The 18,073-nt window shown below is 44.4% G+C and overlaps 1 protein-coding gene across 5 annotated transcripts in view; it reads left to right on the top strand.

The window, feature by feature from the left end:
• rnf103 (ring finger protein 103) overlaps positions 1-18,073 on the top strand; it is a 41,151-nt gene that overhangs the window by 8,100 nt on the left and 14,978 nt on the right. For 4 of the 5 annotated variants that reach the window (XM_028589254.1, XM_028589252.1, XM_028589251.1 and 1 more), the window contains one exon: positions 8,175-8,323. In XM_028589254.1, the coding sequence (XP_028445055.1) occupies positions 8,270-8,323 (54 nt within the window). In that variant the 5' untranslated portion in view covers positions 8,175-8,269. Of the gene's footprint in view, positions 1-3,290; positions 3,388-8,174; positions 8,324-18,073 lie in introns of those variants that run through there. The other variant, XM_028589253.1, reaches the window with a different exon arrangement.

Genomic DNA, 18,073 nt, shown 5'->3' with positions numbered 1-18,073 from the left:
CGTAGACCAATTAGTCAGGTCCCTTTGAACACTACTTAGTATAGTTTCATAGTTGTCCTGGACAACTCGCTGTAGCGATGTAATGTAATTTTGGTTTGGGTTGGTATTGTAATACTAATAGCTGATGACACCTGTTTGTCGTTCAACAGGAGCAGATTAGATTTATTCCAATTGATTTTATAGATGGAGATTGAGCCAAATTTAGATCTTAAGGATTTTTGGAACAGAGTCCTCAAGGTCAGATATGTACAGTAAAATATAATCTGCAAATAACGATATTGAGTTGTTATTTGATCCAATCTGGACATTACATATTTTATTTTGCCTTATGGCCTGGGCTAACGGTTCAAGAGAGATCGCAAATAGCATGGGAGATAGCGGGCATCCCATTGACAGGAGTTGCCGTTGTTGGCCTGTCATTGGTACATTAACAGGCCAAAAATGGGACAATTTTATCCATTTTCGCCATCTTATTCATCACTAAATTCACTTCTGAGAAGGTTTTAGGCGAGAAATTAACTGTTTCGATTTCAAATATAGGCAGTCTTCCTAAAACGGTTGCTGAATTGACAATTTGCTTCAAAGTTTTCGGAGGTGAGAAGCTCCATAAAGTACAACCAGCAGCGCCTGCCCCGGCCGCTGGCTCGTCGCTCGGACAGTCTCGCTCGGACACAACGCTGTAAACCGGAGGACTCTCAGACCGGTCTCATAAATAAGAAGCTTTTATTTCGCTGTTGACGGATCGTTTGTTTAAATATCACAACACATGTCCATCATAAGATTAACGGGAACCTGTAGTTAACGGTCTTTTCAAAGTTAAACTCAACAAGCACCTGACAACCTCGCTGGCCAGCCGTCTTTCACACACACTAGAGTCCGGATTGGGCCGAATTTTTCTGTCTGAGGCCGGCCCGCGTCCGACAGAGCCGTGTCCGAACCCGGCCCGAGCCCGACAGGCATTAAGAAATTTATGTCCGAGCCCGACCCGAGCCCGACACAGTTAAAATCTCATCTTTTTTCCTCTCATACTAATGACACATGTAGGCTACGTTTGTTTGTGTGGAAAGCCCTTTTTAATTAAGCAACTGTAGGAAGGCATTCGGAAATGTCAACAGATGAGCGAATCAGCGCATACGGGGCAGCAAGCGCACGTTAATAAGCTGTTAACATGTTCAATGTTCTTTCCTGATCGCTTCGTTTCCGACCGTGATCAGAAAACCAGGGGAGACGTTATAACATGAATAACCACTAACTCTGCTCTGGTTGCATCTACAACACGTCTGATTCTCTTGATCTCTTTTCTGCCCACTTGCCACACACACTCACACACACACACAAACCCACACGCACTGAGCTCTCTTAAAAGGAGCCGCAGGACCATTTTACAACAAATTCCTTATCACGCTGATGTGACCGAGCCCGAGTCGAACCCGACCATAATTTCTAAATATCTGCCCGAGCCCGGCCCGTCGGGACCCGTTGGCCTTGGGTCGGGTATCCATGCCTTAACTCACACACGGCCACACACACACATGGCCACGGCTGCACACACACACACACACACACACACACACACACACACACACACACACACACACAGCCACAGCGCAGCAGGCAGAGGAGAGAGTGGGTCACAGAGGCAGCAGTAAAATCAGCCCACTTCATAGCCACAAACCTCACCCAGGCACGAATCAGCTGTTTGTCCTAGTGGACCCTCTGCCCTGTTTCTGATGTACTCGTACATCCAGCAAAAACACAATAGTTTACCATTTTAGCAAGGTCTCCAATATAGACTAGCTAACCGTAACTCTAGTCTTGGAGTCCCTCTTATTACGTCACACCCCGCCTAGTGGAAGGGAGGGGGGGTGCTTAAAACCACTGTAAAAAATACCAACTTTTCATATTACGTTCAGCATTTTGTTATAAAAAGCCATACAAAACAATGGTCTTAAACAATCTTTATGTTTTAATAAGCACATTGCTTAACTTCATGAAAAATGTAACCTGCAATTTACACTTTAATATCAGTCCCAATGAGGCTGATGGGCCTGTAATTTGAACACTCCTTAGGATCTTTGCCCTTTTTGTGTGTGACCGAAATTAATGCAGTGTTGGTTTGTTGATGAAAGGTGCCCCTCTCAATGGGCGAGGTTAAAGTTTGTAAAATGATGGGTCCTAGTGTGTCTAAGAACTGTGTAGTAAGAGTTCCGATGGAATTCCATCAAACCCCGGTGTTTTCCCTTTCATAGCTGTTTTTAGCGCTGATTTGAGTTCCTCTAACGTAAAAGGTTGACCCAGTTCTCCTGCCTCCTCTGGGCCACTAAGAGGCACGTTTAGCTCTTTTAGGAACTTTTGGCACTGCGTCGGATCTGGCTTGCAGGAGGATTCATACAGCTTTGAATAAAAGGATTGGAAAGTGGCAGTAATCTCTTTAGGATTCATTGAGATACCTCGGTCCATGCGGATGCTGTTGATAGCAGCTCTGGATTCGCTTTGTTTTAATTTCAGAGCTAGTAATTTGCTTGGTTTACAGCCGTTAAAATTCTAATTTTTCCTCACTCCATGCATTATGAATTCAGCTAGGGCTGCAGCTAACGATTATTTTTGTAATCGATTAATCTAGCACTTTATCGATCGATTAATCGGATAATTTTTTCTTTTAGTTTTTCATTTTCGCTTTGTTTCTCTCACATATATATGACTCTAGAGTCGCTACTCGCTGCGGAGATAATCGCCGTCACTCTCTCACTTCTCCCTCGCTCACTAGCTCCCCACACACACACATCACACATGCACACACCAGCGTACCAGTATAACCATCAGGCCACTTGTATGCTACGGAGAAAGCTCTGCGTGGAGCAAAAAAACACCGCTGGCTAAACTATTTAAAAATGCCGTCTCTCGCTAGCAATGCAGTGATCAGTGACTCTTCTTTCCAACCAATCAGCAGCCTGCAGGGTTTCACGTCACCTTCTCGCCTCAGCTCGCTTGGAACCTCGACTGAGCAGGTACTAAAAAAAGTACCTGTTAGCAGGTACCAGGTACTTTTTTTTGTAATGGAAAACCAAAAAAGTAGAGTAGAGGCGAGGCGAGTAGGTACCATGTAATGGAAAAGCGCCATTTGATTATAATGTCACACAGTTCTGTTACACTTATGCTATTAGATCGTTGATCAGCTGTTTCTCTGTAGAGAGAGAGAGATGCGCAACAATCAGCTGTTTTTCAGAAGGGATAGTCAACACGCCAGCGGTTTAGATCAGAACGTGGTCACCACTACGTATTTTCTTGTCTTTGATTTTTGTAGTTGTTGTGTTTGGTGTAGTTTCATCGTTGGGTCCGCTTCGTGGAATGGATGATTAAGTTATTAAGTTACGTGCTATTATCGTGGTAAGCTAGTTTGATTTTGCAGTAGACATATTGTACAGAGTTTTAGTTTTAATTACGTTTGAACTGATTCCAAACTTTGGACACTTTCTGTCGTTTTCTCCAGCCTGTCTCTGGTTGTGTCGCAAAAGTGGATCTGTACCGTTAGGCCCTCGCTATTTACGCTCTGGCATGTGTCGCCAGCATAGACGTCACCAGTAGCAGACTGAGCCGCGTCTGTGCGACAGTAATAATGCTCCATGCGGAAACACCGTCCGTCAGCGATACAACGTTGGTAACATTTAACGAAGCTTCGAGGCAAGTCATTATTCGAGTTATTTGAGGAATCATTTCAGCCTTAAATTCAGCTCTCCTTTTTAGCAAGTCATTTAGCTTTGTGTAGATTTAGAAAAACAAGTCTTAAGAGATCGCTCTAACGATTTACAATGTTCTTCCAACTCCTCAATTCTTGCCTCTCTCTTTTTCTTATAATTTGCTGCAAAGGAAGATGTGAAATCTCTAATAAATCCTTAAGTGGCTTGCCAGATGTAGGCCGGGTCCGAAACTGAGCCAGTATTGATTGATATGAACTCCGCTAGTTTAGCTCCAAATTCTGTATTAAAAGCTGTGTTTTGAAGAAGGGAATTATTAAATTGCCACCGTCTAGATTTTTCTCCTAACATATCACAATGGAATGTGGTTATCAGTGAATTGTGGTCAGACAGGATTGCTAGTTCTACTGCTGTAGTGTGGAACATTGCCTTAAGTACTGGAGCACAAAAAATAATCAATGCGGGAGTGGGTGCGGTGACGTGTGGGGAAAAAAGGTTTAATCCTTGCTAGTAGGATTGTGCATTCTCCATATATCTGTAAGATCGTGGGATTCCACAACTGCATTAAACATGTCCGATATGTGTTTTTGGGCCTTTGTGTGGCTAACCCTTGATCTATCCTGATGTAAGTCTAGTTCCGCATTCTTGTCCCCCTCTATAATTAGTGAGTATTCATTGAGAGAAAACAATTCATTGGTTAGGCATGGGAAAAAGCTTTCATCATATGTAGCCGGTGCATATACTGAGACAAAGGCTATTTTCCTACTCCTTATCGTAGTACATATATATGATATCCTGCCTGAAGAGTCTTTACTACTTTTGTCTATGGTGATTGTGCATCTCCGTGACAGCAAAACAATGGAGCCCTTGGTTCTGGTGTCATCACTAGATGTAGCAGCAACTTTGAAATATTTATTTTGTAGACTATTTACATCTCTTTTACGCAAATGTGATTCTTGAATAAGCGCCACGTCTATGTTCTTCCTCCTTAAATAGTCCAGGAATTTAGCTTGCTTGATCAGCCCCCTGATGTTAACAGAAAGGATTGAAAGTTCAGCCATCTTCAAAATGTACACATATATGTCTCGAGTACCCTACCGGAATTCACTGATAAGTTTGTAACAAAGCGTGAGCTGTTAGATCTAAGCACAGTGTGGTGAAAACACAAAACATTAAATAAATCCCCTAAACCTCCGAGACCGCAGACCCCCTTCCCTCTGGCCGCATCAAACGCAGCTCGCACAAAAACTCAGCTCAGAACTGCTCCTCCTGTCTAAAGTCACAGGTTAACTGAAACAGGTCTAATGCTTTCCTATGTTAAACATGAAAAATGTTGCAAAAAAAACCTTAAAACGAAGTACCAACTAGGGCTGGGCGATATGGACCAAAAGTCATATCCCGATATATTTTGGCTGAATATCGATATACGATATATATCCCGATATTTTTTTCCGCAAAGTGAGAGCAAATGTTCAGTCAAAGCCAAAATCAAATATGACATGTCACAAGTAGTTTCATAGAGACAGTTGCAAAATCAAATAAATAATAAACCGGTTTCTTCACCTGGTTCATGATTAAATGCTCAGCTGTTCAAATAACAATAAAATGTAAACCTAAATACTGTATAACAAGAGTACCTTTTTGAAATCAAAGCTCCATATTTGTGATTCGTTCCAAAGGTCAATTAAGCTTTTGATATTAATATAATCTACTTTGTTCAAAATGTAATGCCTCATGCCTGTAAGCCTAGGTTTATAGTCCCATTCTTCCACTTGATACTGCTTCCACTTAAGTAAACTAAAAGATGAACTATCGACTACAAAACAAAGAAACTAATTAATGTGTTAATACAAAGAATATTTATTATGATCGGTTCACAGATCTGAGTCCAAACGGAAACTTCACCCTTCTGAACTAAGAGTTTCTGCTTCAAGGTGAAGTTTAAAACAGACTGAAATGTCCAGGCTCATTCCTCCACTATTTATTTCTGTATGTATTTATGCGTTACATGTAATTTTAACGGGCAGTGAGCTCCAGATCCTGCAGCCGCAGAAGCTCTCTGCTGCCCCGCTGTAGCTTCTCTCCGTCCGCCTGCCGCCGGCAAACTTAGTGGAACTTTCCGCCGATATCGACATACAGGTCGTCCTGGACTACGTGTAAGATCCTACCGATCACCACTCTGTCTTTGGCTGGTCCGATTTGGATCAGCGGGGACCCATGCAGCAGCGAGGCAAAGCTGTGTTTTTCCCGGGGAAGAGACGCTGCGGCCGCCACGGAGCTCTCAGCCTCCCGCTGCCGCCGGAGCTCAGATTGCTGGTCGAAGGCGGCATACATAATCATAAAACACATTGTCACCTGTTAAATGTTATTCATTGCTGTTTGTTCTTTTCATTTCCTCTATCGAACATAATTAAGCAGTACAAAAGTCTGGCATCTTTAGCGTTGATCGGAATGCTTCGGACCCCTGTTCCAAGATGGCGGCGGTTTTGACGTATGTTTAGAACCTCAAGGCGACATCTGTGTATATATCTATGGGAGCAAGGATCACATTTGAACTATATCGATATATGCGATATGGTCTAATTCCATATCTCATTTAAAAATATATCGATATATTTTTAATATCGATATATCGCCCAGCCCTAGTACCAACCATCTATTAAGTTCTGAAATAAACTAATCTATCTATATATATCTATATCTATATCTATATATATATATATATATATATATATATATATATATATATATATATATATATATATATATATATATATATAAAATGCCGTCAAATCAAATGCTCCTTGTAACTCGGCTCCCAAGCACATACATTATAATTCGACCAGCTATTACTGAAATAGTCTATGTGGGTAACAAACCATGTAAGAGTAGTAAATATAGATTATAAGATAAGTGTTTATCATGTTCTTAGGCTGTGTAAATTGAGCAGTCCGTGTCCGTCATGTTTTCAGCCTCATCAAACATTCCTTTAAACGTCAGGTTGCCAAACTTACATGCAGTGTCCTTGGTTGAACTTTCAGTGTTCCAAATACACTAATCCACAGTCGTCGGGTCCGCCTGCTTGCTTCCCGCACCGGAGGTCCCCAAGCCGCCCTCCGGGCCCAATGACGGCTCCCGGTCCGGTCGTGAAGCATCCAGCGCGGGCGTCACGTCCCTTTCCTTCATATCCGAATCCCGACAGAACTTGTCCGCTTCCTTGGGTGCAATGAATGTGAACGTTCTCCGTCCTTGATTTACTCTGAGTTGCCGGATAGATGAGAAAGTTTGGGATGCCTTTAGCATGCAGCTTACGCTGCACTCCTATAAATCCCTGGCGCCGCTGGGTGGTGAAAGCGCTGTAGTCAGGCTTAAAGCACAGCGTTGGAATCTCGAATCGGGCCTTCCTGCTGTGCCTGTCTCGCCCCCTGAATAATTGCGTGCGTGTTCCTGCACCCTTGCCGTAGATTCTGTGTGCCCTGTAAATTTTGATGGTAGCCCTGTTGTAGGGATGGAATCCATTTTGGCAACTGTTTTTGTAAAAAATCCAACTGGGTCATCTTTCTAGCTGCCCTCCTTCAGTCCGATGATCTGGAAGTTATTTCTTCTCGATCTATCTTCCAGTTCAGCCAACTTCAGCTCAAATTTCCTCTGGTCATCATTACAGGCTTTAACCGTGTTCCTCATCTGTTTGTTGTCCTTCTGCGCCTCGTCTAGTCGCTGTATTAAATCTCTTACCGTAGTTCCCTGCCTCTCCAGCTCTGTCCTGATGTGTTGAAGCGAGGTGTCAATTTCTGCTAACGCCTCCTTCACTGCGATGCGGACCGCTGATTGAAGCCTGCTTTGTTGCCTTTCCAGAACCCTGGCCATGGCCTCCCTCGTTTGTCCACATTAGCATTCCGAAACCTCGCTAGCCGTCGCCATGCTTGCCGAGTTAGCAGAATTCTTTGCTTGGTTAAACTGCAGTGGAGTCTGCTTTTTCGCTCCTGAAGGCATTCTACAAAGTTACCGTGGTAACAAATGAAAGGATTAACGTCAAATAAAAAAAGAATAGACCTGGTTTTTAATGATAATGCGGAGATGGGGCGAAGAGCCTCAGCCCTGAGCAGCCATGCGAGTCGTCGGTCACGTGATCTCATTTATTTATTTATTTTATTTTTTATGATCAATATATACATAGGAAAAATGTCTTTACCTTCTGGTGTGTAAATATACTAGGAAATTGTAAAGAACGTGTTAAATATGATATAAATACTTTATGATGTAAACATTTACCTATTCATGATGATTATTATATAGTAGTGGAAAAGGGGGTAGGATTAAATATGCTTTTGCTTCTTCCTAATCCTTTTCGGACATGTTAAATTAATATTTTGTTTTTTTTAGTTTTCACTATTTTAAAATGTTCGAAATAAGCATTCATTCATTATATAGAGGTCAAACAAAGCTCTTTTTTAATCATGGCACTTTTTTTCTCCACAGGAGAGTTGACACAGGGGGAGCTGTACTCGGCCATCAAGAAAGAGAAGGAGCAGACAGAGGCAGGAGATGCCAGCACAACACACTTCAGTGGAGAAATGCACTTCTATGAATTAGTGGAGGACACTAAAGATGGGATATGGCTGGTTCAGGTAAAAGCACATCTTAACAGTATATTCAAATATAGTAGGGTTGCAAGTGGACATGACAATGATTCTTCTGCAAAGCAGGAATATCACATCTTCTGTAATCAAACATTCTTCGTTCAACGTTCACGTTGTTCAAGGTGACCCATTCTATCTCACTATATGTTGTCTTGGTTGTGACAATTTTTTTTATTAATCTGTAAATTTCCAAGTTTCATGGAAGTGCATTACCAAATCCATGAAATACCCCTATAATACAGGTGTAAAATGTAAAAACACATTGCAATCTGAATGCTTTGAGCCAGACTGTTGTAATGCTTAAGATGTTAATCATCTTTCATGCCACTAGGTGGAGCTCTCATAATTATGTGGCACTAGTTTCAGTACTCCCTCACTACGGTGTGTTAAGCAATGTGTACTTGCTAGCCCTTATGTTGTCCTTTGGGTCCCAGTGACCCAAAGGACAAAACAAGGGTTATGTACTTTTGTTTTTTGTACTTTGTTGAGAATTGCTCTCTAAACCCTGTCTCTTGTAAAGTAAGTAAGTAAAGTTTATTTCTAGAGCACATTTAAACACAGTTTAAGCTGACCAAAATGCTGTAAAAACAAGCACTAAGGTGCTGTATTAGCCCTTGTGTGGTCCTTTGGGTCACCAAGACCCGAAGGACCACACACGGGTTAAAAGAGAATGCTAGTTCTGGGCTCTAGTTGACTGTTGTTTTTTGCCTGTCCACATTCGATATTAAAATCTGCCACTCGATGCAACCTTTGTTGTGGTGCCTATTATTGACCAAGTTACCACATATTTTTGGCGACGAGGTGAACTGGAAGTGTTTTTACATTCAGTTTTGTTTTTAGCGTTGGCTAAATTAGAGAGCTGGCTAGTCAACGTTAGGCGGCTAGTTTCATGAGTGAAAGCAGTGAAGAGGTAGCCTGACAAGTCAGACCCACATCAAGATTTTGGGTCTGGGAACTCACCATTGACAGGGCTCAATGCGAGGGGCGGGATAAACGGTTGTCTTTCAATGCAATAGGCAAGCGCTAGAACCAACCAGAGTAACGAAGAAGGTAGCAAAGCTAGTTGATAGATTAAACCTTTGCTGTATCTGGTCTGCAAAACTCCGAACACATCTTCCTTTTTTAAGAATGATTTCAGTGCCATACTTTTCTCAAAGAAAAGCTTAACTCCAAGTCTTACAGAAGACCGCTGTTCCCAGCAGCAGCAGCCATAAGCCCGCCCACCGACTCTATACACGATGCGATTAGCCTGACTAGAGTTTGGTTTTTCCAGCCAGTCTTTGCTGCCACTAGGGTGCGTCTAGATTTCTAGATTAGTGAAGAGGAGCATGTGGAGGAGACACGCGGAGCGACTGTAGGGCAGTGGCAAGAACAAGGAAGAGAGCCTTGCATGCAGATGACGTTTGGGACTATCGGTGAATTTGTGGAGTGGGACGAGGACTGGACAGAGTATGTGGAAAGGTTGGGACACTTTTTTGCTGCTAATGGAATTACAGAGGAGGCTAAACGGCGCTCAATTTTCCTGAGTGTGTGTGTGTGGGGCAAAGACTTATAAGCTGATAAGGAACTTGGCCACACCGAGGAAACGCCATACGATGACTTGGTCAAGCTCGTCGGGAACTACCACAACCCAAAGCCATCGGTAATAGTCCCAACGTTTAAAATTTCACAGCCATTTTCAGAAGTCAGGTCAGTCTGTAGCTAACTTTGTTGCAGAATTGCGGCAGCTGTCAGAACATTGTGATTTTGGGACATTCAAAAGGGTCAGGCAGGATCACAGTCGGTGGCTGTACACCACGTAAAGAGAGAGGTTTTAAAAACAGCAAAGAAAGTAAGTAAGTAAAGTTTATTTGTATATCACCTTTCACAGATAAAAATCACAAAGTGCTTCACAATAAAATGCAATACAACACAAGAAGTCACAATACAAGCAAATTGAAATACAAATAACAAACATAACAAACAACCATAAAAAAACCTCCATCCATCCATCTTCGTCCGCTTATCCGGTGTTGGGTCGCGGGGGGAGCAGCTCCAGCAGGGGACCCCAAACTTCCCTTTCCCGAGCAACATTAACCAGCTCCGACTGGGGGATCCCGAGGCGTTCCCAGGCGAGGTTGGAGATATAATCCCTCCACCTAGTCCTGGGTCTTCCCCGAGGCCTCCTGCCAGCTGGACGTGCCTGGAACACCTCCCTAGGGAGGCGCCCAGGGGGCATCCTTACCAGATGCCCGAACCACCTCAACTGGCTCCTTTCGACGCAAAGGAGCAGCGGCACTACTCCGAGCTCCTCACGGATGACTGAGCTTCTCACCCTATCTCTAAGGGAGACGCCAGCCACCCTCCTGAGAAAACCCATTTCGGCCGCTTGTACCCTGGATCTCGTTCTTTCGGTCATGACCCAGCCTTCATGACCATAGGTGAGGGTAGGAACGAAAACTGACCGGTAGATCGAGAGCTTTGCCTTCTGGCTCAGCTCTCTTTTCGTCACAACGGTGCGATAGATTGAATGCAATACCGCACCCGCTGCGCCGATTCTCCGACCAATCTCCCGCTCCATTGTCCCCTCACTCGCAAACAAAACCCCAAGGTACTTGAACTCCTTCACTTGGGGTAAGGACTCATTCCCTACCTGGAGAAGGCATTCCATCGGTTTCCTGCTGAGAACCATGGCCTCAGATTTAGAGGTGCTGATCCTCATCCCAACCGCTTCACACTCAGTTGCGAACCGATCCAGTGAGTGCTGAAGGTCACAGGCCGATGATGCCATCAGGACCACATCATCTGCAAAGAGCAGCGATGAGCGATGGTCCCCCTTTTTAAAAAGGGGAACCACCCCCAGTCTGCCACTCCTTTGGCACCGTCCCAGACTTCCACGCAATATTGAAGAGGCGTGTCAACCAGGACAGCCCCTCCACACCCAGAGCCTTGAGCATTTCTGGACAGATCTCATCAATCCCCGGGGCTTTGCCACTGTGGAGTTGTTTGACTACATCAGTGACTTCCGCCTGGGAAATCGACGACAATCCCCCGTTATCCTCCAGCTCTGCCTCTAACATAGAGGGCGTATTAGTCGGATTCAGGAGTTCCTCAAAGTGCTCCTTCCACCGCCCTATTACCTCCTCAGTTGAGGTCAACAGCGTCCCATTCTTACTGTACACAGCTTGGATGGTTCCCCGCTTCCCCCTCCTGAAGTGGCAAACCGTTTTCCAGAAGCACTTTGGTGCCGACCGAAAGTCCTTCTCCATGTCTTCTCCAAACTTCTCCCACACCCGCTGCTTTGCCTCTTTCACGGCAGAGGCTGCAGCTCTTCGGGCCCTTCGGTACCCTGCAACTGCCTCCGGAGACCCCCGGGATAACATATCCCGAAAGACTCCTTCTTCAGTCGGACGGCTTCCCTGACCACCGGTGTCCACCACGGTGTTCGTGGGTTACCGCCCCTTGAGGCACCTAAGACCCTAAGACCACACCTCCTCGCCGCAGCTTCAGCAATGGAAACTTTGAACATTGTCCACTCTGGTTCAATGCCCCCGGCCTCCACAGGGATGCACGAAAAGCTCCGCCGGAGGTGTGAGTTGAAAGTCTGTCGGACAGGGGCCTCCTCCAGACGTTCCCAATTTACCCGCACTACACGTTTGGGCTTACCAGGTCTGTCCAGAGTCTTCCCCCACCCCCTGACCCAACTCACCACCAGATGGTGATCGGTTGACAGCTCTGCCCCTCTCTTCACCCGAGTGTCCAAAACATACGGCCTCAGATCAGATGAAACGCTTATAAAATCGATCATTGACCTTCGGCCTAGGGTGCTCTGGTACCAAGTACACTTATGAGCATCCCTGTGTTCGAACATGGTGTTCAAGTATAGACAATCCATGACTAGCACAGAAGTCCAACAACAAACAACCACTCTGGTTTAGATCAGGGAGGCCGTTCCTCCCAATCACGCCTCCAGGTGTCTCCATCATTGCCCACGTGTGCGTTGAAGTCCCCAGCAGAACAATGGAGTCCCCACTGAAGCCCCATGCAGGACTCCAGTCAAGGTCTCCAAGAAGGCCGAATACTCCGAACTCCTGTTTGGTGCATATGCACAAACAACAGTCAGAGTTTTCCCCCCACAACCCGCAGGCGTGGGAGGCGACCCTCTCGTCCACCGGGGTAAACTCCAACACAGCGGCGCCAGCCGGGGCTTGTGAGTATCCCCACACCGCCCGGCGCCTCACACCCTGGGCAACTCCGGAGAAGAAAAGAGTCCAACCCCTATCCAGGAGTATGGTTCCAGAACCAAGACTGTGCGTAGAGGTAAGCCCCACCAGATCTAACCGGTAGCGCTCCACCTCCCGCACCAGTTCCGGCTCCTTCCCCCACAGAGACGTGACGTTCCACGTCCCCAGAGCCAGCGTCTGCTGCCCGGGTCTGGTCCATCGAGGCCCCTGACCTTCACTGCCACCCATATGGCATCGCACCCGACCCCAGCGTTTCCTCCCACAGGTGGTGGGCCCATGGGCTGGAGAGATGGGAGCCACGTAGCTTGTTCGGGCTGTGCCCGGCCGGGCTCCGTCTGGGCCTGGCTCCAGACGGGGACCCCGGGCTTCCTCCGGGCAGGGTCCCTCCATCTCTACCTCGTTTTTCCATAGGGTTTTTGAACCATTCTTTGTCTGGCCCCTCACCTGAGACCACTTTGCCTTGGGAGACCCTACCAGGAGCACAAAGCTCCAGACAACACAGCCCTCAGGTTCAAATCGGAGATGTAGGAAGGAACTTGACCGTGCAAGGCTCTGAAAGTAATGACCAGGATTTTAAATTGAATTCTATACTGGACTGGTAACCAGTAAAGTGCTGCTAAAACAGGTGTGATTTGTGCTCTTTTGTTAATGTGCATTAAAATCCTTGCAGCAGAATTCTGAACAGTCTGGAGACGATAAAGCTGATTCTTACTCAGACAGGTAAAAAGACTGTTACAGTAATCTAAACGTGAAGAAATGAAAGCATGAATGAACATCTCTAATTCATCCTTAGTCACAAGTGTTCGTAACTTAGAAATATTTCTCAGTTGGAAGAAACAGTTCCTAACTAATAATTTAGAGTGGTGATCCAACGACATAGCTGAATCAAAAACCACACCTAAGTTCCTGAGACTTGGCTGGACAGTCCCCAATATGCTGCTTTATCTCGGGGATACGACTTTCAGGGGCAATAATTAGAGTTTCTGTTTTATCTGAGTTCAGAAGCAGAAAGTTGTCACATAACCACTGTTTGATACTAGTCAAACAGTTTATAAAAGATAGATTTAGAGAACTCAGTTTCCTTAAACGAACAGTACAGTTGAATATCATCCGCATACAGATGGTACGATATGTTACTAAATTGATTTTGAAATTATCTGTCCTAAAGGAAATATGTACAAGAGGATCAGTATGGGTCCCAAGACAGAACCCTGAGGTACCCCATACGACAACTCTGTAGTTTCAGAGTTCATCTGATTCACATAAACACTAAAACTTCTACCAGAAAGGTAGAATGAGAACCATTTTAAAACTGATCCAGATATCCCAACCAGATCACAAAGTCTATTTATCATAATGTTATGATCGATATTGTCAAACGCAGAAGAAAGGTCCAATAGGCCCAAAACTGTAAAATCCTTTGAATCAGCTGACATCATAATATCACTAGAAACTTTAAGAAGTGCAGTTTCCGAAGTGATGTCATGTAATGCCACAGGTTTAAAAGTGGACAAAAAATGAGCGGGAGACAAGTCACAGGCAGAGTTCTGAGGAAGTGATGGTAAGATGTTAGCCCTAACATCTCTGATCTTATTTACAAAGAAGTGGAGGAATACATCACAGTCCGATTTAGAAGACACAGTTGCTTGAGGGCCAGAAGGAGACACTAAAGCATTAATGGTGTTGAATAAGATTCTGGGATTGTGCTTATTCGAGGATATAAGATGAGAAAAGAAACAAGTTCTGGCCTTTCTCAGCATCTCGTTTAAAGTAACAGTTAGTTCTTTAAGGTGAATCCTATGAACCACAAGTTTAGTAGTTTTCCAGAGACGTTCAACTTTTCTACAATTTGGGCAGAATGGGCCTTTGGGGGGGGTGGACAAATAAAGATTTGGGGGTCCTCCCTGTTAAGGTTGGTTACTTAATCACAAGAAGGGTACACACTTCTTAGGCCGGTTACACACTGGCTGCGTGGCGTGAGCGTGGCGTTTCTGTTGCGTGTCAGTTGCGTGGATTTTTCTGTCTTTACACACCAGAAACGTGTCTGACGCGGCGCTGCTGCTGCTAGCCTTGTCTGTACACATGTATGTTTCCCATTGATAAAATGAAATACCATGTTAAACATAAATATATACTGATTTGATTACAGCAAAGACGACGTCTGCAGTATTGACAAAAAAAATAGGCTATTTATTAGAATATTTCGTTCTGTATTGACAGGTGCAATATTAGAAAATCAATTTTTTTTTATTACATTTATATCTGCATTTATATCAAAACCTAGAGACTTTCAAACATCAACATGTAATTTATTAATATGTATTTGTGTCTAAACAACATATAAACATCTTTTCCTATTTCCTGGAAACGCTTCCAACACGCTTGCGTGTCGTGTGAAAAAAAGGCGTTGATTCTAACTAGCAGGCACACGTTTTCGGCGTGGCACGAGCCGCGCCTGAGACGTGCGTGTCACGCAGGCAGTGTGTAAGCTCTAACCTGTTAACATGAGAGCCGAAATATAAACGGACACGCCACGCAGCTGACATGCGCGCAACACATCTAGTGTGTCACCGGCCTTGCTGTTTCACCCCACTGGGTTATAAACTTTGGCGTGTACGGTACATTCTGCTTGGTCCGGTTACACAGGCGGTGTCACTACAAAACATGTTTGTGTGGCCCACGGAACTAAACAATGGTTCCTAACTATAGTTCCTATTGTTACATCCTTTATCTTTTGAGAGTTAGAGCGGTTATCTCAAGATTTGACTTTAGCCAACAAACAAAATTCTAATACTAACACTGCTTATTGCTAAGTCATAAACAATTCCATATGTTCATCAATCCAAATCTCCTCTCAGCAACTGACGAAAATAGCAACTAATAAAACTGAAAACACCGTATACATCACCTATTTCAGTTTGATAACACTCAACCATTCGCTAAGAACTTGAAATGTGCAAATGATCACATCAATATCAACATATGTAAACCATAACTTTTGTGCTTGTTTACTTTTCAAGTGCCAGGTGCATGTAAACATCAGCATATCAATTTATTTATCTGCATGATACCACACAGTCCTTATATCGCTGTGGCTGCACTACTGTGCGACCGGCTCTGGTCGTGTCGTGGTTGTCTCTGTTACCAATGTCACTGGGTGTATGTTCTGCTGCGACACTGTGAGGGACCGGAACAATCTCTGCAAGTTCATATCCCACAGCCTGTGGCTGACTGGGGACGCTGATCTCCATATCGAGAGGGTCACTGAAGGTCACACCAGGTGCATGCCTGAGGTGTCTGCGATTTCTCCTAATGACACTTCCAGAGTGCAACTGAACCTCATAGGACCTCCCATCAACTGGCTTCAGCAACCTGCCTATCTCCAGACAGTGTGGGGTGGGAGTGGTTGTATCCTCGCACAGTCACCCGTGGCAAGTATGTCCAAGTCTCTAGTTGATCTGTTGTAGTATGTACTCTGACATTGCTGCCTGTTCTTCAGATTCTGACTGACCTGAACAACTTCTGGCCTTAACAGGGTTGCTTTCGTTGGCAGCAGTGTTTTGGTACGGCGACTGAGTAGTCACTGTGCTGGACTACTATCCAGGCCCTGTGACGGTGTGTTGGCGGTGGTCAAGAAGTGCAAAATAAGGATCCTGTCCAGCCGCTTTGGCTTTGATAAGAAGTCTTTTTGCCGTCTTGACAGCTGATTCGGCTTTGCCATTGCTCTGTGGGTAGCCGGGTGATGAGGTCACATGCTGAAATCCCCACTGTTTGCTGAATTTTTGGAAGTCCTGGGACGCATATTGTGGGCCGTTGTCTGAGATCACTGAATCCGGAATGCCTTGGCGTGAAAAATTAGCTTTCAGTTTCTTTATTACTGTGGTAGATTTGGTAACTGCCAGGTAGTCTATTTCCCAAAAGTTTGAAAAATAATCCACAGTGATGAGATAGTCCTTGTTGTCAAACACAAACAGATCTGTGCCCACCTTTGCCCATGGCCTGCTTGGAACTTCATGTGACATTAGTGTTTCTTTTTGTTTATTGTCCATTGATCTGCAGATATCACACTTGGCAATAAACTTTGATCTGGTCGTTCATGCCCAGCCAGTAGACACACTCTCTTGCTCTACGTAGGCATCCTTCAACACCCAGATGTGATGAGTGTAATCGGCTAGTGATGTCTGATCTCAGTGTGTCAGGAATGACGGCACGCTCACCCCTGAAGACTATTCCATCTTGGTGGCTTAATTCTCCTTGTAATGAGAAGTAAGGCCTGATATCACTCTGTACCTGTGACTTGTCCTTGGGCCATCTCTTGCTCATTGTTATAATGAGAAGCTGCAATGTGTTGTCTTTTTCTGTGGCAGACCTTATGTCATGTAGTCTGTTTGAGGAGATCGGTCTCTAGATCAGATTCCACAGGTGTACTCTCAGGAAGATAGGCTCTGCTGAGAGTGTCGGCCAGTAACATGTCTCTTCCAGGCACATAATTGACGTCCAAGTCATATTTGTGTATGCGTAGCATCATGCCCTTCAGCCTTTTGGTTGCACTCAGTAGGGGTTTTCGTACTATGGTTTCTAATGGCTTGTGATCACTTTGGACAGTGACTTTGTGGTCATTTGTATTGGTGGAATTTTTCCATGCTGAAAACCACTGCTAAAAACTCTTTCTATTTGGGCATAGCGCCCCTCAGTTTGTGTCAGTGCCCTGCTTGCGAAAGCGACTGGCTTCCCCATTTGCATCAGTGATGCGCCCAAAGCGGAGCATTCGCTATTGTCTCTTTCAGGTTGAGGAATGCCTCCTCATGCTATGTTGTCCATGTCCACTCACTGTCTTTGTGTGTCAGGTCTCTCAATACCTTGCATTGGTCTGAGAGGTGAGGGCAAAACTTGGTGAGGTAATTAACCATATCTATAAGCCTCTACACTGCTTTTACATCAGTCAGTGCCGGCATCTGCCCGATGGCACGCACTTTTTCAGGATCTGCTTTGAGTCCATCTGCCGTCAAGCGGTGTCCAATGTATGTGGTCTCCTTCTGTCTCAGTCTGAATTTTTCTGCATTTAGTTTTATGTTCTTTTCCCTGCATCTGTCGAGAAACTGTTTCAGTTTTTTATCGTGATCCTGTTCCGCTTCTGTAACAGCCTGGAAATGCGAGATAGAAATGATCACTCAGACAAAGATGCTTTCTCTCCGGTAGCTCCACTGAGAATTGTTGCATTTAAAATAAATGCAAAAAGATATTTGTATGCACAATTACAACAATAACTCGTTTTTAGGTGAACATATAGTATATAAACAAAAGCTTACATATACATCTTAATTATGCTTTAAATAAACAAAACATTATTTAAACTTTTTCTCTGTAAAGTCTCTTACTTACAATGAACAGTTTCCAAAAATAGCAACAATATACGGTCATTTTTACTACACACATCCATTTAAAATTTCAGGCTCAGTGTGCGCCAGTAATTTAGAGTCTGTGCATACATACACCACTAGTACCTTTCATGTCC

The sequence above is a fragment of the Perca flavescens genome, chromosome 10, assembly GCF_004354835.1.
Source record: "Perca flavescens isolate YP-PL-M2 chromosome 10, PFLA_1.0, whole genome shotgun sequence".
Lineage (NCBI taxonomy): Eukaryota > Metazoa > Chordata > Actinopteri > Perciformes > Percidae > Perca > Perca flavescens.
The sequence above is the reverse complement of the archived record's forward strand: the minus strand, read 5'-3'. Positions and strand labels throughout refer to the sequence as shown.